A 27,844-nucleotide genomic window follows, 5' to 3' on the forward strand; every position below is an offset into this window, starting at 1 on the left:
CAGAATGTTATGTCATGAGTCCATGTGTCTATTTAGGGGGTGGTGCTTTCTCCCCAATGTATGGAGTCTCTTCGTTTCGCCAGTGCATCATAGCGAGGAGGTGTCAAACCGCAAGCGGGGCGTTTTTAATGTAGCCCAGCAGGCCTACCAAGGGCGTGCAGTTTAGTTCTACCCCAGCGATTTCATGGAGGATGTCAAAAACCTTGACCCAGAACTCTGCTATGGGAGGGCATTGCCATGCTAAATGAAGGAACGTGGCGCGTGGCATGTGACATCTCCAGCAATTGGAGTCATGCATGAGACCCATCCGTTGAATTTGCAGAGGGGTCCGGTAGATACGGTGGAGAAATTTGAAGCTGGAGGAGTCTCAGTTTGTAGTTGGGAAGAGCCTGCCGCAGCAGTAATGCCACTGGTTGTCTGTGATGGGCAGGTTTAAATCCAAGTGCCAGCTTTCGTGTGCCTTCGATATGGCTGCCGGGGAGGTGCGTTGTGTGGTGTTGTACAGGCGCATGATAAGTTTAAGAGGGGAGAGGTCGGTTAGCAGGTGCTCAAGTGCTGGGTGCAGTTGGGGGGGAGCCGGGAAAGTGGTGTGTAGCTGCCGGCATGTGGCCCGTAGTTGGCAGGATAAAAGTAGATCTGAAATGGTAGGGGGAGGATCATCCACTATTGACTGGGAGGCTATGGAGGTGTCTTCAGGGTATAAGTCTGTGAAAGTAGTGAGGCCGAACCAACACGCTCGTGTCGTGGTTCCGCAGTCTTGTAGTGGGGGGAGTTGTGCGCCATTGGAATAGATGGGGCGTATAGGATCATAAGGCGGGCTCTTTTATGAAAACATCTATACTTAATATCACAGATATCTATAGTATGATGGATGGGGTAACCTATGCCTGGTTATACTCCTGAAACCCTTAATCAGCATTCTACAGGACAACAGGATTCCGGTCAGGACAACGGACCCTAACACAGCAGCCCTCGACCTCACGCAATGGCTGACCTCCTGTGCCAACGACCTCTCCCCACTGAAGAACCCACTCACCAGGCCCAGAAGCAAGAAGGCCCCCTGGTTCACCGACGAACTCAAGGACTCCAAGAAGGCCTGCCGCACCCTCGAGAAGGCCTGGCTCCTCGACAAGACCACCGACAACATGACCGCCCTCAAACTCGCCACCCGCAGACATCACCAGCTCATCCGCACCACCAAGAAGAAATCTTTGAAGGAACGACTGGACAAGAACGCCCATGACAGCAAGGAGCTCTTCAACATCGTCAAGGAGTTCTCCAACCCCAGCACCAGCAACAACGACATCACTCCCTCGCAGGACCTCTGCGACTCCCTCGCCTCGTACTTCCACCGCAAGATCGCCGACATCCACAACAGTTTTGGCGCTCCACCCCCGCACCCATCGACCGAACCTACGCACCCCGCCGCTATCCTCCAGACATGGACCAAAGTGACCCTCGAAGACACGACACGCATGATGAACACCATCCACTCCGGATCTCCGACCGACCCATGCCCCCACCATGTCTTCAACAAGGCCGCCTCTACCATCGCACCCCACCTCCGAGACATCATCAACGCCTCCTTCGACACAGCCACCTTCCCAGAGAGCTGGAAGCACGCCGAGCTCAGCGCACTACTGAAGAAACCAACTGCGGACCCGACCGACCTCAAGAACTTCCGCCCTATCTCGCTCCTTCCTTTCCCTGCCAAAGTCATCGAGAAGGTCGTCAACAAGCAGCTGGCCGCCTTCCTCGAGACGAACGGATCCCTCGACCCATCGCAATCCGGATTCAGAGCCAACCACAGCACAGAGACCGCCCTCATCGCAGCCACCGACGACATCCGAGCCCTGCTCGACAAAGGTGAAACAGCGGCACTCATCCTCCTTGACCTCTCCGCAGCATTTGACACTGTCTGCCACCGCACCCTAGTCCAACGCCTCAACGACACCGGCATCCAGGGGATTGCTCTGGAATGGATCATCTCATACCTCTCCGGCAGAACACAGAGAGTACGCCTCCCTCCGTTCCGCTCTGAGGCCACCGAAGTCATCTGCGGCGTCCCGCAAGGATCATCGCTCAGCCCCACTCTCTTCAACATCTACATGAAACCCCTCGCTGCCATCGCACGCCAACACAACCTCAACATCATCTCCTACGCCGATGACACCCAGCTGATTCTCTCCCTGACCAGAGACCCCGACACCGCCAAAGCCGACCTACACGAAGGGATGAAAGATGTCGCCGAATGGATGAACATCAGCCGCCTGAAGTTGAACACGGACAAGACAGAAGTCCTCATCCTGGGACCATCGCCCTCTGCATGGGACGACTCCTGGTGGCCCCCGGCCCTGGGCACCGCACCCAAGCCAACGGACCACGCACGCAACTTGGGCGTCATCCTGGACTCCTCCCTATCGATGACCAGACAAGTCAACGCCGTCTCCTCATCTTGCTTCCACAACCTCCGCATGCTCCGCAAGATCTTCAGATGGATCCCGACTGAGACCAGGAAGACTGTCACCCAGGCCCTCGTCACCAGCAGACTAGACTACGGAAACACCCTCTACGCCGGTACAACAGCCAAGCTTCAGAAAAGACTTCAGCGTATCCAGAACGCCTCCGCCCGTCTCATCCTGGACGCCCCCCGACGCAGCCACATCTCGAGCCACCTAAGAGACCTGCACTGGCTCCCTGTCAACAAGAGGATCACGTTCAGGCTCCTCACCCACGCACACAAATCCCTCCACGACCTGGGCCCAAGGTACCTTAACGACCGCCTGACCTTCTACACGCCCACCCGACAGCTACGATCCGCGTACCTCGCCCTCGCCGTCGTCCCTCGCATCCAGAGAGCCACCGCCGGAGGAAGATCCTTCTCCTACCTGGCGGCTAAGACATGGAACTCCCTGCCCGTCCACCTGCGGCTGACCCAGGACCACCTCGCCTTCAGGAAACAGCTCAAGACCTGGCTGTTCGAGCAGTAGCAGACCCCCTCCCCCAAGCGCCTTGAGACCCTTCCGGGTGAGTAGTGCGCGATATAAATTCCTTGATTGATTGATTGATTGACTGACATAGTCAACCATGGAAAACTCACAAACCTAAAATTAAGCATAGGAGGCACAGTTTTGATTGGGTCAACTCCTACCTCAGCAACAGATTTCAGTTAGTCAAACTGAAAGATGTAGTACCAAGTAAAGCCCCATACACCAAGGAGTCCCCCCAAAGTTTGGTTCTATTGCTCATACTCTTTACATAGTCACTGACTCAGATTACACAACATGCCAACATTGCATAATACCTGTATGTAGACAACGCTCAACTCTTCTTAAAAATCTATTCACTTTGAGATATCCTCCACCTGAATGATACACTTAAGGAAGTTCAAGAATGGCTAGCGAGAAGCTACGTGATTCTTAACCCCATGAAAACAGAATTCCTCCTACTCTCTCACATAGGATGTCAACACCAATCCAAGAATGGATGACCCAAATAGATGCTTTAATCTGCTGTCCTTCAGTAAATAACTATATCAAATTGTTAGAAATTGCAGTGGACAAAAACCAGAGTATGATCACTCACATAAATTACACTGAAAGAAATTCAGTATACAACTGCAAGCTATTGAAAAAATGTTAAAGTTGTTCATTCCAGCAGGGAACCTCAAAAGCGTAATATAATCCATGGACCTCTCTAGATTAGACTATGGCAATGCGACTCTCACAGACACACCGCAAACCCACCTAGCCATTGATGGCCATCTTTAATGCAGCAGTCAAGCTCATAACGGGAAGGATGATACAAATACATCAAACCTACACTTGACCAATCTCAGATGACTGCAGATAGAAGCAAGGTGCATTCTCAAAACTGTCTTTAATCACCATCACACATAAAGCTCTCCTTAGGGGTTACACCAAAATACCTATTTAAAAAACTGTCAAGGCCAAGAAAAATCAGAACCCGTATAAAGCACATACTACTACTAGCTCCATCCCGATTCTGAAAAGAAAGAGCCCATACACACACTTTCTCTGATGAAGCATCAGAATCAAAGCACAAAGAGGGGACCAGAGGAGGTTAAAAGAACTGCAGGGGTTAACTCCCCTACTCAGAAAACACATAAGAACCCCTGGGTGTGTGAAATATAGAGGAGTGCTAAGGGGGTGTCCCTTTTAAAAGATCGTTTCCCTCACCCCCCGACGGTGGCATGCTTCATCATAGGGTATCTTCCTCGCATTATGAACCTAGTCATAAAGCAGGCTACAACCCCCTCTCTGAGTGGGAAGAGCTCAGGAATGTTTTGTTAAAGAGTAATGAGACTTTATGGAACACCAAGCTTTGTCTTGCAGGGCTCACACCCAACCTCCACAGCAAGTGCTTAAGTCATTGGGCTAATTTCCTTGCTTGGTATATTCTTTACCGAATGGCCCTGCAAGTAAATGCCTTTGTCTCAAATGGGTGTTCTCCTCTGCTTTTTCCTTCTCTTCTTTTACAAAGATACATGAAGGCCAAGCTCAATCTGACATGATCCAGGAGTCTTATATGTATGTACTCATTTAGGATTGCAAACTTGGGGCCATATGTATCAATACATTTCCCCATAGACACGGAATGGGCAAAACCCTTTAATACATCTGGCCCTATGGCCTTAGCATTTATAGAAAGGTTTTACAATTATTTACTCTCACAGGTGTTAGTCTCCGCAATTGTACTGTTGCCATGTTCTTTCTTGAAGGACATGATGAGCTGTCTCTGGAATTACGACATATTACTCTCTAAGACTTCAGATAAACAATACCAGCACTAGGCCTGAGCCATTTAATTGTGAGAAATGCAGTCTTGCCAGGCCTCCCGAAATCCACAGTCATGTCCCTAAAGTCTTTATTACATGCAGCTGTTTGTCAAGTCAAGACAGTAAGAAAATCGAGAACATACGACTCATTCTAAGACACATCTATTTACTCCCTCTGGTGGAGAGAATTCATGTCAAGATTGCTTACTTTTATATACTGGTAAACTTTCATATCTGAAGGCTGCAGAAACACTGCAAACTAGAGCTAACTAATTCTGGAAATTCCAGTATTCAAAAGATCAAAAACATCCAAGAAAGTTGTTCCTGCCTAGCCCTCAAGGTTTGGAACTCTGTCCCTGCTCATAATAGACTGTACCAGAATCGTATGCTCCTCCATAAGAAACTAAAACCCCACTTCTTCAAAATGTATCTATCTAACTAACAGTATTCTCATTTCCTCTCTACTGTAGCTCTCATCAATGAAAGTTACATGTGTCTTATTATCCTAGTTTTTTACGAAGTGCTCCATGGTTTGAGAGGCTGGCTCTGCTGCATATAAATACCTACTAAATAAATAGATAAATAAATAAACGTAATTTTTATGCTGCAGCTCCTGCTTCTCTCCCAAAGGATTTCCTATATGTATTTCTCATATTGCATAATGCAAAGAGGTAGACTGTTGACACATTTGATTTTCCATTTCTACTTGCCCTGACACTGTATATTCATCAGTCGTTCGCTATTAAGCTCTTTTTGACCTCATATATGGTTATTTACATATATTTTGTATTTTCTTGCCCCAAGTATTCTTGCTGAATGACCGTACATTGCTTTTGCACCCTTCGTGTCAGGAGTCACCTACGTCACTTTGTATCCTCATCCTAACCAGTTTGGATTCAAGGTTTCTTGTTCTAGCACTACCCTTCCATTGTAACGTTCCTAACTTCTCAATTCTATTTGTCCTAAAGTTATATTTAAATGGCTTAAGCATGTCCATGTCTCTTCTTGTGCTTATACGTTTTTCTGGGTATTTCTTCTCACAGATTCCTTATCTTTGAATCATACCCAGGTTCTAGATTGGGTCTAGAATTTATTTCTCTTTAGCTGTAACTCACTGCTACCACTTGATGGCACTAATTGTAGTTCCAGCTGTGATAATTTTGTTTCATCAGCACTACACACGCCTGGAGCTCCCTCTGTAAAAACTTTATTACATTTTTTCTGGTATTTTCCTTAATCCAATTCCTTCAGTACTTTCCTGTGTCTTACCCATCCAAAGATCTGGGGTTCCCTTCATAGGCTGGACCCTAATCAAGAGCTGCCTTTCTACATCGACAAGACAAATTTCCAGCTTTTTTAGTCTTTGTTGGAGTTAAAAAAAAAAAAAAGAACTTTCCCATGTATGCATCCAGGATCTGGAATAACAACTTTGTGTCCATCAGGACCACTTCAGAGATGTTCCAATTTATTGTTGATGAGGATGCGCCTCTATAAAGAATACTACATCACATTGACCAACCACAAGCCAGCTTCTACTCCTGTTATTCATTGACTTTATACTGCTCTGTTACCCTGTATAGAGCGTTGCTGCCTTTGGCTATGTTCAGAATGTAGAAATACCACATGCATACATATAACCATGAATAAGAAAATCAAAATCCTTGCTTTAAAACGTCTAACTCATGTATAGGTCAAAACAATCTGGGTTTCTTATCTTCTGTTTGCCTCTTGCCTTAGACACTCTAAACCCTGGTATATATCTTAATTGCTCCTCTAGAAATCCTGGCCCTATTCCTCGCCTTAAATTTTGATTTTAAAATCCAGACGAGCCTGCCTTGAGAAAGGTGGTCATACCTGCCTAAGCAAATTCATATTTGCAACTGTTTGTAGTTGTTTTTGAGTTCCGTAAGGATATAAGGGAAACTACTCATTGTTGTGCTAAATAAAACACGTTATTATGCAGATTCAATGCACCTCTTACATTCCAACTCATGTGTCTCTTTGGATAATTCACTGCATCTTATCCATAGTTATGGGAAAGTTTCAGTATATAAATTAATTATACAGACGTCTGAGGCGCTTCTAATCTCCGGTTTGTGTTTAGCTCTGTTGCAGCTGATACAGGTTTACAAATGATCTTACTCTAGTTCTATCCAGGTATGAAAATTGTAATGGAAATTCTTAAAATTGCATTTAATACCGTTAAAGAAGTTCCCTATAAAATTAGGGATGGATGTGTTATATGGTTATTCTTTGATTGGGGGGTTGGTGGTAAAATTAACATTATTAAAAGGAGCTTGTTTCCAAAGCTCATATAGTCGGAAGAGTTGTAAACTACGAACATATGTTGAATTCAGAATAAAATACTTGAACTTAGCTTATCAGTTCTTTGGTGTCTCATACTCCTATCTATATAGCCAAGGTACAGTTAATTTTTACCAGTACTGACCGAGGATTGTAAGCCTTCTAAAGAGTTGCTCAGAAAGGAGGTCTTCTATTACAATAATAGCTGGGTTACTAAAGCAAATATATGTTTCTCTTGTGGCAAGTTTTCCAAGATACTGAAAGCCACCCAAGCATTTTTGTTCGTAGAAATAGCTCCCAACTCCCAGCTAAAACTTATCTAAAGAACAGATGGCAGGATCATCTCACTGAAGATCTGCTGGATGTCCTTGCGGGGAAGATATTATTCATACATACAAAACTGGTCTCCTTACTCTCCCAAAATGCTGCGTTTACTTGCCAGATTTTTAAAGCATGGTTGATCTACTCTGACATGTGCAAAGGTGCAGTCCTGAGTGTTATAACTTCCAGCCCTACTAGAGCCATAAAAATGAGCAAGTATACTCTGTGCCCAGAAGACTTTAAACTTGCAAAAAAACGACATCTTTATTTGATTAAAATAGTTGCTAAAATTCACGATTACAGATGCAGTTGTTAACACTGAACTACATATCAGTATATAAACATGATACAAGCAAGATTTAAGTTTCCACAATGGACACGGAGGCTACTACAGCTGTTCTCCTGTGAATTAAGGAATTTATGTCAAAGCAAAATGGGCAGTTTTGCATTAATATGTATACATGCAAACTACCTTGTTTGAAGTGATGTATTTTTTTCTTATTTCTACAGTCCAGTCTTCTAACTGGCTAAATAAAAAGTTCTATCAAAACCATTCAAAGTAGTAATAATATGCATGGGAGAACACTTATTTGCACTAAACTCACATTTCATTCAATTGGTGGGTAATGTGAGGAATTAAGGGGGCAGTCAAATAGGCAATTCTGATATTCAAAGTAGATTCGAGCATGAGTCATAGCTTGGTCATAGGGAATGACTGTATGTCATACACCAGAATTATGAAATAATGTCATCTTTTTTGTTGGTTCTAGACAAACCTTTTTAGGAAACGTAAATTATTCAGAAGATTCCCATTTACATCTATTGTATTTCAGTGCCCTGCTCTACTTTTCATCTCTTCATTTCTTTTTATTTCATGACTTAATGTTAACAGATTTGTTTTTTTATTTATAATAGTATTATAGTTGTTTGCTTACACTATATTTACATTTTTCTAAAAAGTAATTTATTTTTTGTTGGTCCTTTGTTTTCCAGAGAGTCTTTTCCTAATGATCTTCAGTTTAATATTCTTATGAGATTTACTGTAGACCAGACACAGACTCCAAATCTCAAGGTAAGATTGTATTTTTTAAAGATGGGGTTTTGCTAAATGTGAATATTTGATTCTTAATTGCATAAGAATTTTCAAAGATTGGACTTTTTTTTGTGAACTTTCAGACAGTCAACCCAGCGCTGCAGGACCAGCTTCGCTCTTTTTGGAGCACAAAGGTTTTTTCGCCTGCCTTTATTGCTTTTTAACCTCTCTTTAAGAGTTCTCTTTGATTGTTCATCCAATTCTTATTTTCCTGTGTTTCCTCATATGCCACTACTAACTCTTTGCAAGAGGCTTGTACGCATGTGTACGTTAAGTTGGCTGTTTGTCCTTACACAGTTTGAAAGACATCTCTGCAGGTGAATGCCACAAAGAGAAGAGAAACACTTGGGGATTCTAACACCAAGCTCGTATTGCAAACTCACCCTCTTCTGTTCCTCCTAACTTTCTTCTTTGGGTTTGGTGCGTCTGTCAAATAATTGGTTGTTGTGGGGCTAACTTATCTTTTGTTTCTTTAAAATTGCGGTTTAGAGAAATTTTTACTAATAAAAAATATTGTCTACATAATAAAAATAGTTTTTTTGTTATGCTTGCAGTGTATACATTGTAACATCAGTTTTGTCACATCTATTTTAAGTGTGACTTGGCAATATTTCTTCTCCTATACCAGTGGCGGATGAAATGTCCGCCTACTAGAGGGGCAGTAAAAAGATGTAATACATTTTTTTTGAAAGTACATAAATACAATTAAATACAGAAAAGAAATAAAAAAGTACTTACCATGGTTTCCAAAGACACGTGCTACTCCCTCCTGTTGTCGTCTTCTCCTGACGTCATGTCCAGCTGGGCTTAAACAATCCTGGTGCTGCATGAGAGCAGTGCCTGGATTGGAGGGAGTGGCCTCTCTCGCCGCTACCGAGGCCACTGGAGGCTTCTGTAGGTAAGATGGTGAGTAAACAGCCATACTGGAATCCCAGCATCATGACTGTGTAGTTCATTGTACCACCCTGCAAGGTTGATGAGTGCTAAAGAGAGCCTTTAGCTCCCATTTGCTCTATAATGCTTGACTACAGTACTCTGTTAACCTCCTGAGAGGAGACAGGGCTATCGTGTTTGGTGCACCTCTTCTTCAAGTACTACAGAGGTCCCCACTTATCTTCATGCCTAAGTGTTCTTTAACTGCAGATGCTTTGTTTAAAGGCTAGCGCTCTCCCCTTAGCCTAGTTGCAGAAGCCAGACAGTCAGAGTTCAGAGAGGACAGAAGCAGACATGTAACTGTGGCACTTGTGTATGTATTCCATTCCAACAGATAGGAAGAAGGCCACTGACCTCTATTATAGCCCAAATAAGTTCTGCCAAGAATATGAAGCTTGACCCTGTGGTCAACGGTGTATGGTGCCTGTGATAATAAGAATGAGAAGCCACGGTGATGAAGAAAGGTGGGTCCCTAGCATTTAGCTGGGCCTCACTCATCCATACTCAAAACTCAACACTCATATGAAGTGGGATGGCCATCCTGCAGGATAGGAGCAAAAGCATACTAATGTGAAAAGAACTACAGTTGGTTAGAAAGATAAATGCTCTGTAGTCCGGAGATAGGTCAGTATGTTGATGCAGAATCCATACTCAATTTAAAACTGAAAAGCTAATGCTAACACAAGAAAAAGAGTTAAGTAATAATATAACCAAGGATCTTCTGTGTTATGAATTTTAAAATCACCTTTGCAGACTTCGATAAAGAAAATCAATTATTCTACATTCAAGAAAACAACACTCTAATTAGTGTGAATAGGAAAGTTACCTGTTCATACCTGCGTCCATTCTGAGAAAAGTCTGAGTGCCATTTTAAATATGTTACTGACATCGCATAATATATGATTAAACTGATACATTTTCTTCGTGGGTGGTAACATCAATGAGATTTGGTAACACCTGTGGTATTGTAATATCAATGAGATTTGGTAACACCTGTGGTGGGGAGATAAGGCTACAACACACAAGGAAACCATTAAAACCTCTTAAATTGCTCAGTTCTTTCCCCTCATAATATTCCAATATCCACTACAATACAACACAATGAATGTGCCAGAATGAAGGTGGCACTTTAGGCCTGACCAAAGGGGATCTTGTTGATTGTTTGACATAGGTGCTTGCCAAAATGAATCATGATCACTAAGGCTTCCACTGCAACAAGTCATGCTGAATAAACCAGCTGACGTAACAAAAAATTAAAATGTGCTGGATAAGAAAGCGCTAATGATAGAAAAGTTGGCTGCATGAGGACAATGAAAAGGAGGCCAGGAGAGAGAACCTCAATATCAAGTATCTGCAAAGAACGATCAGAAGGCGGGAATACTGAGAATTACATGCATGAGATTTTCTTGACCATTTTTGTTGAAGAAGAATAGTACATCTTCGATTGAAGATTGTAGGGGCCTCATTGTTGGCTTCCAACAGCAGAAGAACAGTGATAAATCTGATTTTGTTAATCCAAATTCTAGAAGTCCTAGACATAACAGAGGGTATTAACTGCTGCCATTGGACATTTCAGTTTGGCCATGGTGCCAATTTCCTATCACTGATAAAGCAGAGAACTCGGTTCAGACAAGCCTTCTAGAATATCTTCCCCAAGCATTACAGTAGGAGTCAAGAGTGGAAGAAAAAAAGCAGACTAGGAAGAGGATGAAAGCTTGAAGAGAATTGAACATTACGTTCCCAGCTGTCTGGTTCAATCCAGAAAGCGGTTGTGGGGTGAAAGAGAGGACAGGAAATATACTTATACTTTCTTTATGCTTTTTTGGTGGACAAGGGCTTCACTGCCTCCTTACCCCCTAGGATTTGGCCATTTGTTAACCCATACCTCACGAGGAAGAACTGTGTGAAAGGAGAGCCCAACTCTAGGTTATGCTTGTTTAAATTTTAAGCAACAGGCTAATGTTTTCTACTTCATTGACAGGTTCTTAGTGTTTCTGTAATAGGGAATCTCCATTGTTTGGAGAAACCCATTGAGTAGTGTTCTTGAGGCTTCCTCCACCCTCTAGGACACGTTGGGATAGTATGAGTATAAGCTGAAAGTCAGTGAGTTTATGTAAGACAAATTATATTTGAATAGGTAGGTATATCTTATAAATGTTGCGTCTTAAATTGGTATGTACATTTTAGCCTAAAGCTGTTAAGTTAAATAAGCCATATTTTCGGTTGTAGTTTCAGTACGGTTGGGGCCCCTTTGGCCAGATTAATAGTCATCTGTTTTTAGGAAAGGTGTGGGTGCGGCTGACTTGACTTTGTGCTTATTCACTCTGAAAACTAAAACATAGAATGGGGTACACCACTTAAAACTGACCATGTTCCAAGTTAGGAAAAAATGAGGACTGTGTTATCACACATTCTATGTCAATAAGCTCAAAGGTTTAGGTCCGGCATGTCCCTTTATATTAATGTTGGATAGTCTTATATCATTTAACAGCAAGGCTAGTCTGGTTACATTTCCAGTCCAGTCTGAATACACCTCATACACAAAAGAATACGAGTGAAACCTCGAAAACTCTAAAAAAAAAACCTCAAAATCCCTAGGCAAACTTGGCACAAAGGGTTCTAGAACAATTCTTAGCAGCACTGGTACAAAGGAGTTATCCCATTAAATAAAAAAGTTCCTGACGGGCAATACTTTGATACCCTTGGTGAACAGAAAAATACACAAAACACTTGGATTTATAGCCTTTTATCCAGTGTGGCACAAGAACCTTTCATATTAGATTCTCTTAAAGCAGACCCTAAATTTACAGAAAGTTTACATAATCCTAAGAGGGAAAAGCCATCAATTTGCTGACACATCTTTAGATGGCTATTTTTCAAAACATGATTTCTTTCTGCTGGCCTTGAGACTTTTAAAAGTCTATAACGAAGAGATAGATCTGTTAGACATTAGGTGGACATTGAACCCTGTAAAAATGGGCTGTCCTCTCTTTTCCCACATCCAGAAGAAGTATGCTTGATTTGACTAATTCTTATCTAATTGTTCCTAAAAGTGACCGTACAATGCCCAGGGCCACAACACAGATGGCTGTTCAGTTCGCAGACCACAGGTATGGTGGATCTCCCAACATTTAAAGTAGGATCAAGCAGTGTAAAGAGAAAATTGTGAATACATTTTTGAAACTATTTTTGAAGATGTTTGGCGTGCTAGGGCAAAGAATATGCTAATTTCTAGAATTATTTAGGCTGAGTAGAATGTTTTCCTTTTGATCCCTTTTCTCCCCGAAAGTAATGTGTTGGCACCCTTTTTCTCTGCTTCCAAGTTCCTTTCTGCTTACGTATCTACTCTCTCAGTTCCTACAAACCTTATGTCCTCTTTGCCAACCCTTTAGAGGGCAGCTTGTGCCCCAGTTCCTAATGTAGCTGTCATCCTCCCCCAACATTGCTTAACCTCTCAAATTCAAACCCACCCACTTTAAACAACTGTCAGAAAAAAGCAATTCTAATTCCAGACTCTGTGTGCTTACATATTATAATAAAAACATCATCTCTCACCTGTATCAGCCTGATCCACTTAAGCTGCAGACCCTCCTCATAATAAAGGCTTTCCCTCTTTGACTTTCTTAAGTTAAACCCCAATCCTCGACTGTTTTGTAGTGCTGAAAGAGATGGAGTCGGGATCCTGCTTCAGGTTTCTTCTCTTTATTCACTTACTCATTTCAGATGTTGAAGAATTATCTTCTTTTACCTTTGCATTGTCTCTTCCTTTTGGCTGTTGTTTTGTTTCCCTGTATCTGTTTTAACAAAAAAATCTCGTGTCCAATGTTTTCATTTTTTCCCCTTTGTTTAGGGTTTAGGCTTCTGTGCGGTTCATTATTGATCACTTATTGCCTAATGATCTTGCCACATATTTTTCAAAAATCTTTTTTTTTTTTATTGCCTGGTTTTAATTTTGACATACAGGCCTTTTTATAGAGTCATGCTCTGAAGGCATAAGATTAGTTACAGCTTTAAATTACTAAGACTGAGCAAAGCCTAGCAATATTCCTGTACACATGTCCTGGAGAGGAGTATATAACATCACCCAAATAATGTTGTGTTGAGAAGACTAAATGGTGATTCACTTGAATATATTCTGTTCCCCCACCAGTATGCATTTAGCTTTGGTGTCCCAATTGTATTTATATGTAAAAGTTACTTATTCAGCTCCTGTGGACAGAAGCTTCTTGGTGCTATGAAAACCTAACCATAGTGGCAGTTGCAGAAGCTTTTTCAGAATAAGAACGTTTTCAAATGTTTCTGGAAAATAATAAGTGAAGATTTCAAATTAATAGATAAGAGTAGAGAAGTATTCTTCCTAGTGACCATGGTTGAGAAGGCACAGTTGAGAACCTGATCATTCGACTTTGAATTGCAGGTGTAAGGGGGGGCTGTGATAAGTGTTGAAAAACTTTATGGAGTATGAGCATAAATGCAATCCTTTAATGTACCCGAAGCCTATGCAATTGCTTTGAGAAAAATAAAATATTTTGGTGTTTTGGAGCCTTGCAAATCGAACGAGCAGCTGCATTGCTTCAAAGATTTGTCTGGGGCTGATAACAGTCCCATTGCCATATCAAGGTGAGATCAAATGTATGCAGTGATCAGGGGAACGTGAACTTATTATGTATGAAAGGCAGAATTGTTCATGTAGTTTTCAAATGAAAAAAAAGACACTTTTGATCTTGGAAGCATGAGAGCAAAAGAGAAGTTGGCATCAAGATAGATTTCCAAATAAGAGGCTGTGGTTGCAGAAGGAGGGCAAGGGCCCACTAATGAAGGGAAGGTCAGAGAATCTCGGGTGCCTGTGCCTTCAGGGATAATATACAGCTCAGTCTTTGTTGGACTTGATTTCAAGCAGTTCTGTGACATCCATTAGCATACAAGAAGCAGACTTTGAGCTAGGAAAAGAAGTATTAGATTGATCCTTCACAAGCCCAAATATCAATTGTGTGTCTTTTACGTACATATAGAATTTCGCTCCCACTTTTGTCTTCAATGGGCCCGAGAGTGCATGTAGATATTGAATAAAAGGGGAGAAGGTATTGAGCCATGAGGTACACATACAATTGAGTATTTTGGGTTCATACAAGTACAGAAGAATTGGCATGATTGAATAAGAGTGTATATGTGTGTGTGTGTGTGTAGATATATATATATATATATATATATATATATATATGTATGTATGTATATATATATATATATATATCGGATTTCCTATGGAAAATAGGTCCTAACTATAACTATCTACTGGTGACCGCCAGTAGATAATATATATATCCATCCATCCTACTGGCGGTTGTCAGTAGGTAGTTATAGTTAGGATCTCGTTTCTATTCAAAAAGCGTTTTTTCTTTGGCGCTGTTTGACTAATCCTTGCAAAAATTTCCCCCAAAAAGGTTCATTGATGTCAGCTCCTATCTCGAACGTTTCGGGGTGATTCGTCAAGTGGGGGCTGAGAAAAAAGGGGGGTCCCAAAACGCATTTTCCCCATGTAAATTTCCATAGGAAATTTTATTACAGGCTACAGCTCGAACTGCTGAACGGAATTACACCAAATTTGTAGGAAAAAGGTAACTCTTGGTTCAGAAAGCGACCTTTTTTTAAATTGTGTAAATCTGTCCAGTAGTTGCTGAGAAATTTAAAAAATAAAAGGTTCAATATCTGAGCACTGAGGAGGGTTCGCGAACCCTCCCGAGCACAAGCTCAATGCTGCCAAACTAGGAAGTGTTGGCAGCCATCTTGTGACTCAGTAGAACCAAGTCACAAGGAAACAGTGAAAAAAAGGTTAAAAAACAAGAAAAGGGGCAGGGTTAGAAACACCCTGACCCCCTAGGCCTGCTCAGGGGGTTCCACAAGGACAAGGGCCCCCAGGGCCAAAGAAAGCATTTGTCTTTTTAAAAAGTAGGCCGAATTCGCGCTTTGTGCGTGAATCCGGCCGAGAAAAAAAACAAACATTCGAAGCGCCCAGTTTGGCCAGGTCCCAGGAACAGTGCCTAAATAATTAGCGGGGGCCACCACCTCCCCAGGGCTTTGATTAATTAGAGGTGGGGGGGCCTCATACGCCCCCCCAAGCCCCAGGGACCACCACCTCCTCGATGGGAGGGGGGCCGTGTGGCTCCCCTCCTGGAGCCCTTGATGGCCCTGGGGACACTACCCCCCCAGGGCCGGCTCCTGCAGTGTAGCAGACTCTGCTTTGCTTCAGTGAAGCTAGAGCAGGAAAACCTGCTCTCGCTTCAATGAAGCAAAGCAGCCCAAAAGCAGTGCCGGCTCCCGCAGGAGGCGGGGAGTCGGCGGGACTGTGGGGGCATTAGGGCCAGCCCCGGGGGATGCGGTCCCCGGGGCCAGGAGCCCTCCTCTGTAATTTAAAAAAAAAAGAAATGGCCGGGCCCTGGGGGATGGGGAACCCTGGGGCCAAAATTGGCCTGGGGAGGGGGGCTGCGCAGCCCCCCTCCTCAATTAAAAATTATTACATTAATGGCCAAGCCCTGTGGGATGGGGTCCCCGGGGCCAATAGTGGCCCAGGGAAGGGGGGCCACAAGTGGACTTCATCCTCCCAGCAGCAGTGCGCCAGAAGCCGCGTTCGCAGCGTCAAAGCCAGCTCCGACCACAGCAAGGAACTCTTCAGCAACGTCAGAGAGTTCTCCTGCCCCTCAACCACCGAGAACACAATTCCCCCCCATCCATCCCAGAAATCTGCAACACCCTGGCGGATTACTTCCACAAGATATCCACCATCTACAGTAATGTCGCACCCCAACAGCCTCCTCAAGCCACTCACAACCCTCTGCATACCACATGGGAGCAGCTCTCCACACAGAGCACCATGGCCATCATGAACTCCATCCACTCTGAAGCAGCCACGTACCCCTGCCCACACCGCTTCTTTGTCTTCTGGGGCAAGAAAATCTGCAGCAAACTCACCCCCATTCTCAGTGCGTCCATCGTCACAACCACCTTCCCCAATCAGTGGAAACACACAGAGGTCAGAAACCCATTGCTGACCCCAGCAATCTGAAGAACTACTGCCTCATCTCTCTGCTCCTCTTCCCCGCCAAAGTCGTTGAGAAAGCCATCAGCCAACAACTCACTGAACACCTGGAGAACAACCTGCTGGACCCTTCCCAGTCCGGCTTCCACCACAAGCCAAAACACTGAGACCACCCTTATCGCTGCCACTAACTGCATCAGAACCCTCTTCGACGGGGAGATACAGCGGCCCTGATCCTCCTCAACCTCTCAGCAGCGTTCTACACTGTATCCCACCACATTTAAGAGACTCCGGGATCCAGGGAGACACCATCAAATGGATTGCATCCTTCCTCACAGGAGGAACCCACAGAATCCGCCTACCACCCTTCATGTCAGAACCCATGAGCATCATCTGCGGCGACCCACAAAGTTCATCCCTCAGCCCCACCCTGTTCAACACCTACATGATGCCTGGCCAACATCGTCAGAACCCATGCCCTCAACATCCTTTCCTACACAGACAACACCCAGCTCTTCCTCTCACTTTCATAACACCCCTCCACCACCAGGACCAACTGCATGACGAGCATCGCCGAATAGATGAATACCAGCTGCCTGAAACTCAACACAGACAAGACTAAAGTGCTTATCTTTTGAAGCATCACCTCCCTGTTGAACAACTCCTGGTGGCCTTCCGAAATCGGACACACACGCTAACAGACCACACCCGTAACCTGGGCATCATCCTGTACAGCAAACTCTCCATGAAATGCCAGATCAACACAGTCGTCTTCGCTTGCCCGCACCTCTGGCATATTCTGAGAGGTTTACAGATGACTCCCCATCGACACCAGGAAAACCATCACCCCAAGCCCTTGTCACCAGCCAACTCGACTACGGCAACACGCTGTACAAAGGCATCACCTCCCAACACCTGAGGAGACTCCAAACGATAAAGAACTCTGCTGCCAGACTCATCCTCAGCCTGCCTAAACAGACCCACATCACCCCCCACCTCACGAACATCCACTGGCTTCCCATCTAGAAAAGATGGCTATTAAAGATGCTGATACACACCTACAAGGCCCTCCACATCTAAGGACCAGCATGCTTCAACTACCGCCTGAACTACCACCAACCCTCCAGACATCTGCTCACCGCCTCCCTTGCTCTTCCTGCGTCCGTCAAAACCACAGCAGAGGATGCTCCTTCTCCTACCTCACTGCTAAGTCTTGTAATAACCTTCCTGCATCTTCTCTCATGGAATTCAGAAAGGGACTCAAGACCTGACTATTTGACTGATTGCAGCTGGATCCTAGCGCCTGGATACCCTCACAGGTGATTAGCCTCGCCTTAAAAATCCTGATTGATTGATTGAAGTGCTTCAGCTTCCATCAAGCATAATTGCATACCATCACCGCACAGTGGCTCATCAAAACTCTCAGTTGTTCACACTGTTGAGAAATGTGTGCACATAAACATGCTGGTTCGAGGCATATGAGCTGCAGATTGTATACTTTTGCATAGATCGCCATCTGGTGTTGGGCTTGGATGTTTGCACTTTGTTTTTGTCTTGGAAGAAGTCTTTGTAGTCACGAGGTAGGTGACTCCTCCCTAGGACGATGGTGCGCATGGTCATCGACTCCATTCTTAGATTGTTTTTTTCCGCCATCGGGTTCGGTTGTGAATTGCTGCGCTCCGGGTCGATATCGGTTTGGAATCCCACTTCGACGCGCATTCCCTCTCCACTCAACGGTATTGTCTTGATCGCGATTCCCTTTTCAACGCACATCTTAAAACAAACTCCTCGACCTTCGACGCGGGCCATTGGGCCTCTCCGCGCCAACCATGCCTGCAGTCAATGGAAAGGACTCCTTTAAAAAAATGCCCCGGTGTGGTGCGAAGTTCCCACACACAGACTTGTACGAGGTGTGCAATCTCTGCCTCTCCCTGGAGCACGAAGATAAAAACTGCAAGGCCTGTGCATCGTTCAGGTCGAAGAAAACCATCCATGATCGTCGGGCTCGACCTCACGAAATGTCTTGCGGAAGCAGTTCGATTCCGGACATCTTCGACGCAGACCCCAATATCCAGCCGGAACAATCAGGTGATGAAGAACACATCTCCGTCTCCGAGGCCGACGACTCTGACGCCAAACAGGAGGCAGTCACCCCGGCTCAGCGGTCCGTGAGTACCAAAACCCCCCCCCTCCCAAAAAATAAACTGAAGGCTCCGGTAACACCCTCGCCCTCCGGCTCGGGTCGACACAGGCAACATGTTTCAGACGCCCCGCCCTCGGGCCCCACTATGAAACCTAAACATAAGCCTTCCGGCTCAGGCTCGAGCCAACCCCATTTCCGCACCGGAAAGTCCTCCTCTGCACCGAAGCAACAAGTCAAACACTTGTCCACGGCGAAGACAGCCTCGACGCCATAGCCCTCGGTATCGAAGCATAGCAAGGACAAACACTCGGAACAAGAGAAATCTTCGGAGCCAAAAAAGGCTTCTGACTCCAAAAAATCGTCGGAGCTGAAAAAAGTTTCGGAACCGCAAAATCCTAAAGAGCCTAAGACCCCACGGAAAGCCTCACAAACTCCCTCCAAAGAAGGTTCGGACCCAAAATTTTCAACACCGAACAAATTTTGCCCATGCAGCCTGCACCTGATTTGGCACATCCAAAGCAAAAACTCTGTTTATTGATCCAAACACGGGCAAACTAGTCACCAAGCCTCCAAAAAAGAGGAAACTGGACACTGCAGAAGAACCTGCCATACATCTCAAACAACAGGACATGGGCACTAACACGTCCTTACCGCCTTCTCCCCCTCCAGTTAATCCACATCTATTGATTTCCCCACCACACTCCCCACAACCTATATTTTCACCTCAACCATCAGATAGTGAGGATGACACAAGAAGAGATATAGATCCACATGGGGATGATGATTCACATAACATCCCACATGACGTAAACACTTGGGGTGACTACAATACAGATCCTGACCCACATAATCATCCAGATCTCTATCCATCTAAGCCGTCACCACCAGATGACAACACTGGGTTCGCGCAACCAATCAACAGGGCTGCCCAATACCACGGGGTCCCCATACATTCCGACCCCTTAGATGAAGATATTTGCTGGAAACCTTTGCACCCTCGCAAAAATCAACAAGCACCCTGCCAATGTTAAAAGGCTTGCTAAAACATGCCCCAGAAGTTTTTAAGGACCCAGTCAGAGCCAGGGTTCTCAATCACAGGGTGGATAAAAAATACAAGACCGCTCCCAATGACCCAATTTACATTAAAGGTCAGATTCCCTTGGATTCCCTTGTGGTAACTAACGCACCCAAGTGTGCAAACTCACAGAGTACAGGCAAAACCCCCCCTTCTGTGATAAGGAATCCAAATAAATTGACTCATCCGGAAAACGGATTGCGTCGCAGGCTGCAAACCATTGGCGGATCGTTAATGCCCAAGTTTTATTGGCCAGGTATGACAGGGCTCACTACGACGAGCTTGAAAAGCTCATGGAACACCTTCCTGACCAGTACAAACAAAAAGCCAACCCATTACCAACACCTCAATAAAATGTGTGCTCGATGCGGCCGATACCGCATCTCGCGCAATTAACACTAGCGTCTTGTTACGTAGACACGCTAGGCTCCGGGTTTTCGGATTCAAGCAGGAGGTTCAAACTGCTATTTTAAATCAACCGTTTGATCAGGAACATCTTTTCGGTCCTGCAGTTGACACATCCCTAGAAAAGATGAAGAAGGATACCGAAACTGCTAAGCCTATGGGGGCCTTACAGTTTGCTTCCTGTAGAGCCTCTTTTTGCCGCTCCTTCTACAGAGGCGGCTCCAAACCCATGGGTTCAGAACATCCCTCCTCCTCCTACAAGAGCCGTACTCAAACATCCCCAAAAGCATACTTTTGCGGAGGCTACAGAGGCAACAATAATAAAGGGAGAGGTCGTGGCAACAATAGTCAGACCCCTCCTGCCCCTAAACAGTGACTTCCCTGCACTTTCCCCAGATCATCCCACTCCTGTCGGGGGATGTCCCTTACAGTTCCTACCTGTCTGGAATTCCATCACAACAGACAAATGGGTAAGACAAATTATCCAGTATGGTTATTGCCTGGAACTCACTTCTACCCTCCCTCCTCCCCCCCCCCCGCCAACATTCCTCCCAGACAGCGTCCCATGTCCTCGGAACATCTAACCCTTCTCAATCAAGAGGTACTCTCTCTATTCCAAAAGCATGCAATAGAACCAGTCCCCTTGCCTCATCCAGGCTAAGGGGTTTACTCTCTGTATTTCTTAATCCCAAAAAAAGACAGCTCCCTCAGGCCCATACTGTACCTCAGACTGCTAAACCTCTACATTCAGTCAGACCACTTTCACATGGTCACTCTCCAACAGGTGCTCCCACTACTTCAACAGGGCGACTTTCTCTCCACTTTGGATCTAAAGGACGCCTACTTCCATATTCCCATTCAGCCCGCTCACAGAAAATATCTCAGGTTTGTGGTAGATGGTCAACACTACCAATTCAAAGTCCTCCCATTCGGGATCACTACAGCACCCAGAGTCTTCACCAAATGCCTCGCAGTAGTTGCAGCCCACTTAAGGAGACGGCATATTCATGTCTTCCCATTATCTGGATGACTGTGTCATAAAAGCCAAATCACACAGCAGCTGTGTGAAACACACACACAACACAATTCAGCTGCTTTACAGCTTGGGATTCACAGTAAACCTCGCCAAATCACATCTCCAACCGTCCAGCATACAACAATACCTAGGGGCTACAATAGACACTTCAAAAGCTCTAGCATATCCCAATCCAGTCAGGATAAGCGCCATACAGACTCTAATCCAAATATTTCAGCCTAACACTGACTACCAGTGCGAGTGTTCATGCAGTTAATCGGGATGATGGCCTCCTGCATTCTCCTCGTCCCTTATGCAAGACTCCAAATGTGTCCCTTACAGGAATGTTTGGCACGTCAGTGGAACAAGGCTCAAGGTCAGCTGACAGATCTGATGTTGGTGGACGCCCGCACCCATCGCTCTCTGCAGTGGTGGAACACACAAAACCTTTCCAAAGGGCAGCCGTTCCTCGACCCGGTTCCACAGCGAGCTGATCTTCAAACCCATTCCATCCAGGGCATGTGGACCCTCCAACAAAGACAATTCCACATAAACTACCTAGAATTGTTAGCAATGTTCCTAGCGTTAAAATCTTTTCAACTCCACCTCCTAGGTAAAGCTGTCCTGGTCCGGACAGACAACATGACAGCAATGTATTACATACAGAAACGGGGGAACATACTCTTTGCAGCTTTCACACCTAGCTCAAAGCATATGGAGATAGGCCGCTCCGCAAAACGTATATCTCCTTGCTGAACACCTCCCAGGTGTACACAATCAGATAGCAGATCTGCTCAGTTGTCAAACACAGCAGATCCACAAATGGGAACTTCATCCTCAAGTTCTTCTTCCATTCTTCACATGTGGGGCCACCCAGAAATTGATCTGTTCGCCCCACACCAAAACGCAAAATGCGCAACATTCGTGTCTAGGTATCCACACCCATTGACCAAAGGCAATGCTCTATGGATGAACAGGTCAAGCAAATTTGCTTACGCTTTTCTGCCTCTCCCACTCATTTCGTTAGTTGTTCGGAAACTCATACAGCATTCCCGCACAATGATCCTAGTTGCTCCGACATGGGCCCGACAACCATGGTTCACAACCCTATTGGAACTATCAGTAGTTCCTCATCAAAAACTACGTCTCTAACCCAAGCTTCTCACTCAGAACCATGGAGACATAAGACATCCAGATCCCAATCAACTCAACCTTGCGATCTGGCACCTGAGGTTGGAGTTTGGCTACCTAAATCTTCCGACAGACTGTATAAATATCATTAAAGAAGCTAGACGCCCTACCACCAGATCATGCTGTGCAGCAAAATGGAAACGATTGTTCATTTATTGCACAAACAACAAAATCAATCCACTAGATTCTTCTATTCAGAATATTATCTGCTATCTCTTGCATCTACAACAATGCAACCTAGCATATACATCTATTATGCTACATCTATCAGCCTATCTCCAAAACAGACAACATTTGTCTTTGTTTCGAGTGGCCACTATCAAAGCTTTTATGGAAGGACTTAAGAGAATAATTCCACCCAGACTCATGGGTGCCCCTTTTGAACCTCTCCACAAATGCGAACTACAGTTCCTCACTTGGTAGGTAGCTTTTTTGGTTGCTATCAAATTTCTCAGGAGAGTTAATGAACTCCAGGCATTAACCATACAAGAACCATTTTTACAAATCCATCATAACAAAGTGGTTCTTAAGACTAACCCTAAATTTTTACCTAAAGTTGTATCTGCCTTCCATCTCAACCAGTCTGTTGAACTCCCAGTGTTTTTCCCTCAACCAGACTCAGTGGCAAAACGAGCTCTTCACATGTTAGACGTTAAAAGAGCAATACTGTACTACATTGAAAGGACAAAATCCTTTAGTAAAACCAAACAAGTCTTTGTGTGACTTTCTCCCTACCTCATAAAGGCAATCCCATCTCAAAGGCAGGAATCGCAAGGTGGATTGTTAAATGTATCCAAATATGCTATATCAAAGCCAAACGCACACTAACCATTCCCCCTAGAGCTCATTCCACATGCAAACTAGGGTATTCCATGGCATTCTTAGGGAACATTTCCCTAGATGACATCTGCAAAGCAGCAACTTGGGCTACACCACACACCTTCACAAAACACTATTGTGTAGATGTGCTGGCAAAACAACAAGCTTGTGTGGGCCAGGCTGTATTAAGAACACTTTTTCAAACCAATGCAACAGATACATGTAGCCACCGCTAAGGAGGTAACTGCTGTATAGTCTATGCAAAAGTATACAATCTGCAGCTCATATGCCTCAAACGGAAAATGCTACTTACCAGTGTGCATCTGTTCCTGGCATGTAGCACTGCAGATCCGTATACGCCCACCCGCCTCCCCAGATACCTCTATCTGTTCCAGTACTATCTTACTTAGATACATTACACATGGACATCTCTTTCTACTTCTTACTACTCCATCTAACCCTGCTTGGCAAAAACAATCTAAGGATGTAGTCGATGCCCATGCGCACTATAGTCCTAGGGAGGAGTCACCTACCTTGTGACTACAAAGACTTCTTCCAATACAAAAACTAAGTGCAAACATCCGAGCCCAACACCAGATGGCGATCTATGCAAAAGTATATGAATCTGCAGCTCTACATGCCAAGAACAGATGCATACTGGTAAGAAGCATTTTCCTTACCGCTCACAGAGAAAAATCATTAAAGGTAACATTGGTTTGCACCAAGTTTCTACTGTTCTATAGGAATTATGGACAAGGTTTTGTACACGCTTAAAATCGCCTACACCCCCACGCCAACCTCTCTACACCTCAGCCCCCTCTGCTGTTCAAGTTAATAATTTCTTATTGAAGTAGCAAACTGGCACTCCAATAGATGCATGATCACTGACATGCAGATAAATCTCTGTTTTTTTCTCTTACTTTTCGACATGATCTTCATGATCACTTTTTACCCACTCGAACAGCTTGAGACACCAGATATCCCTATCATGGATGACGACCAGGGTTTAAGCCTTGGAGATTACATGGTTACAGAAATCTTGAAAAACACCCTCCTTACTAGGGGCAGATGCAACTACCCATTCGAGTAGCCAGACAGACGACTGGAACTCGCTAATAGCCATGAAAAGACATTTGTTGAAAATAACACTTCATGGGACAATTTATGATGAAATTCCTGAGGGCCAACATCTCTCCCAACGGGCTGGTGGTTACTAACGTCCAGCGCATTTTCCTTGAAGATGCCCCCTTCAAAAAAGAAGGTTCACAGGTGGTATGGAAGTGCACCAGAAACTGGTTATCCTGATTATCAACATGATGAAACGCAACGCCTAGCAGATGCTTTGATAATCAGGATCAACATGGCAGAGAGCGCCTTGAAAACAGACATCCTTATCTCACCTTTCAAAGCCAAATTGGCATAAATCAATAACAAAATTAATGAAAACAAGGACTAACTGAAGTAACAGAAGATTTCCAAACTCGAAAAGGATATAAACAAGTTATATAAGGAAAACATATACCTATATCTTAAGGAAGATTACCCAATTACAGCAGGAGAAACCTCATCAGACGAAAGCTAGTCACCACGCAGAAGGAATACCTCCTTCAATAGCAACTCCAGCTCAGACAGTTGGGAATGCAATTTTAGTAGAGGGGGTCCGCCTCTCCCTATGTTTGGCTATGGCATGGCCCCGTTCCAGGATCCACCAATGAGGCAATACCCTATGTTTCCCCAGGGCCCCAAAGAACTTTCAACCCCACTTTTTGAGGCTGGGACAGAGGCAGAGGAAGAAGAGTAGGGGTCAAAAACTTGTCCAATGGCAGGAACCATCTCCACCACCGATGCAGCTCAGGAATCAGTCAGGGAAGAAAAATTGATTGTTAATCTATCGACAAGAACACTCTTTGACACTGAGACCAATGTCTTACAGAAGGCATTGGAATTTGTACCCACGCTTTAGATTGACATGTTCCGCATGAATTGCAAATTGCTAAAAGAAATTTCTGAAAGATGCGCCTGAGGGCCTTCTTCATGAAAAAACTACTCCTGAACGAACTGATTCTGTCCTACGGAGCCCTTTGACACCATCTGCTGGTATGATACCTAATCAGTTATGGACCTTCGAACAGGCGGCCCTCAAAGAGGTGGAGAAATGCACTCATGGAACTGAATTCCAGAATGTGGTGAAGTGTGGCTCAATGATTAGAGCGGCAGACCCTGATGCAGAGGTCTAGCCCAGGACCAGGGTTCAATTCCCCGCCTCGGCGGGTATTGGGCTAAAAAATTCCACGGACCTGATAATTCTCGCCTCGGTGCCTATTCCAATCATTGAGTCCCACTCTGCAACTCTGGGCAATAGCTTGCTTAATCTCCACAACGGCCCCCACAACGCTAAGGATGCCTGGCCTCCACCTTGGGGGTGCCCAGGAGTGGACGCCTCACAGGGAAAGCCAGGATGGGTTCCACAGCGGTATTCGTACAAGCGCCTTGAGACCCTTGCGGGTGAGTAGTGCGCTATACAAGTATAAAATTTACAATATGTCAAATCTTGAATTAGCAGCAATGATATCCCTGGCTAACTATACCCATATCACAATAAAACAGGCGGACAAAGGGGTCGCGATAGTGAGCATTTCGACCACTGACTATAAAGCGGAATGTCTCTGCCAACTTTCTTATCGCAAATAATGCACCCCTATTAACCAGCATCCTACAGGGCGTTTGAGCACTATGATTGCCTCTTTTGTATCCGCTGCTGAGACACAAGGGTGGATTAGCAAGAACGAAGCAGACTTTATGGTTAACATGCACCCTAAGATCCCCTACTTCCATAGTGAGTTTTATCATGGAATGTGTGACCCTGACCCTAGCGAGAACTTTTTTCCAATACGGTGACCAAATATATCACCAAATCCATGGGACTTCTAATGGGAGCACATTCGTCCTGAGTTTGGCATGTCTCTATATGGCAACTTTCGAGTAGGAAAAGATAATTTGCACCACCAATCCTTACTGTGCCAATGACCTTCTCAGTCGCTGATATAATGATGATATCGTGATCTTCTAGCAAGGAGAAAGGCTGACTTACGAGAACGTTTGTGATTGGGTGAACACCCTCAACCCCATTTAAGATACACTAAAAACATCTCTGACCGGGGCCTTCTCTTCCTTGATTTAATGATTACCCATACTGATGATGGAGAATATACTACTACATACAAAAAATCCACTGACAGCAGCAGCCTTCTCTTGTACGGTAGCCATCACCCCAAATCAGTAAGGGACAATCTCCCCTATGGACAGTTTTTACAGCTGTGCTGTAACTGCAGCACTACGCAACACTTCGAGACACAAGTACGACTACTGTCTACCAATCTAGAGGCGCTTCAATATACCCCCACTGTGTTAGAACAGCACACAACGGGACATTTCCCTTGCGGCTATCGTGCAGTCTGTGCATTCACCAAGACTACCAAAGAGGTCAGGCTGGATACCACCAACACCTGGGTTCAAAGAACATACCAGTTGCAACTCGAAAAACTGCATTTACATGGTTATGTGTAAATAAAAGATACATAGGTATGACTACCAGACCTGTTAAAGTGAGGATTATGGAACACCGCAGCAGCATACACTGCAACAAAACATTACTAAAATAAGCACACGTTTCTTGACTGAGGGCCATTGACATAACGATATACACTGGGCGGGCCTGAAAGCTCACCAACACATACAAAAATTGTAATGAGTAAAAATTGTATTTTCAGAAGGGATCAGAAGTGAATATTCAGTTTGGCTACCCACATGACTGGTTCGAATGATGACATTCCGTGGAGCGAAATGGATAACTGACTTCACAACCTGTTTTTCTACTACTGAAATCATTGTCTGAGCTAACCATTGGACTATGTGGGTCCCTTGCCCCCCAGTCCCTAGCCTCCATCAGCCCCTTTCGGCCACAGTAAAACTACTATGAGTGTAGACAGAAGTAGTATACATACAGTTACTGTGAATCTTAGATCTACTTCTCAATGTAACTCTTTTATATACATGTACTATGCTCTGTGTTTATTAAGCCGAGGAGCTACCATGCACCTCAAGTATGCCGACGTATCTCTGTTGACTGCCCTTGGCATCTGAAGTTGCTGAATGAACGCGGCCGGCCCGAAGTCGTTGTAGGCGACTTGCTGTATATTTGTGTATGCACTGCTTTCGTCACATTTTGAATATATACACGGCCGGCCCGGTCAGGGTTGTAGGCGACACACTGTGTACAACAACGACTGATTCAACAATACATTTAAAAAATAAATTAAAAATAAAAAAGAAGTAGAAGACACTATCTGCACCACCTTAATTTGAGACACCGGGATTTGTTATATACCTTTACATATCACTGGATAAAATACATAATAAGATAGCAACAGCTCCGCTATTGTTTGAGCTCTCTGACATCCACCTCATATCACATTTGGGAGGTTGCTTAGACACAGGATACCTTTGAGAATGGCTATTTTTACTAGCTCTGTGATCCTGCCTGCTCTATGCAGCCGGGTCTTCTAAATAACCCCTGTGATACTTTTCACACCCTACTTGAGGCTCTTCCAATCCCTGCACCAATATAATCCCCTTTTCACGATGTCGCTCATTATGGTAGATGAATTGCCCGCCTATCAAGTTTCTTCTATCGAGTGCTGCCATACCAGATCTC

The 27,844-nt window shown here is 44.6% G+C and overlaps 1 protein-coding gene across 38 annotated transcripts in view; it reads left to right on the plus strand.

Moving 5' to 3' along the window:
• CLASP2 (cytoplasmic linker associated protein 2) overlaps positions 1-27,844 on the plus strand; it is a 1,832,463-nt gene that overhangs the window by 1,476,426 nt on the left and 328,193 nt on the right. For 26 of the 38 annotated variants that reach the window (XM_085607571.1, XM_085607573.1, XM_085607580.1 and 23 more), the window contains 2 exons: positions 8,417-8,495; positions 8,600-8,650. In XM_085607571.1, the coding sequence (XP_085463697.1) occupies positions 8,417-8,495; positions 8,600-8,650 (130 nt within the window). The remainder of the gene's footprint in view (positions 1-8,416; positions 8,496-8,599; positions 8,651-27,844) is intronic. The other 12 variants (XM_085607579.1, XM_085607587.1, XM_085607608.1 and 9 more) reach the window with 1 other exon arrangement.

Source organism: Triturus cristatus, chromosome 5_2 (assembly GCF_964204655.1).
Source record: "Triturus cristatus chromosome 5_2, aTriCri1.1, whole genome shotgun sequence".
NCBI classification, from domain to species: domain Eukaryota; kingdom Metazoa; phylum Chordata; class Amphibia; order Caudata; family Salamandridae; genus Triturus; species Triturus cristatus.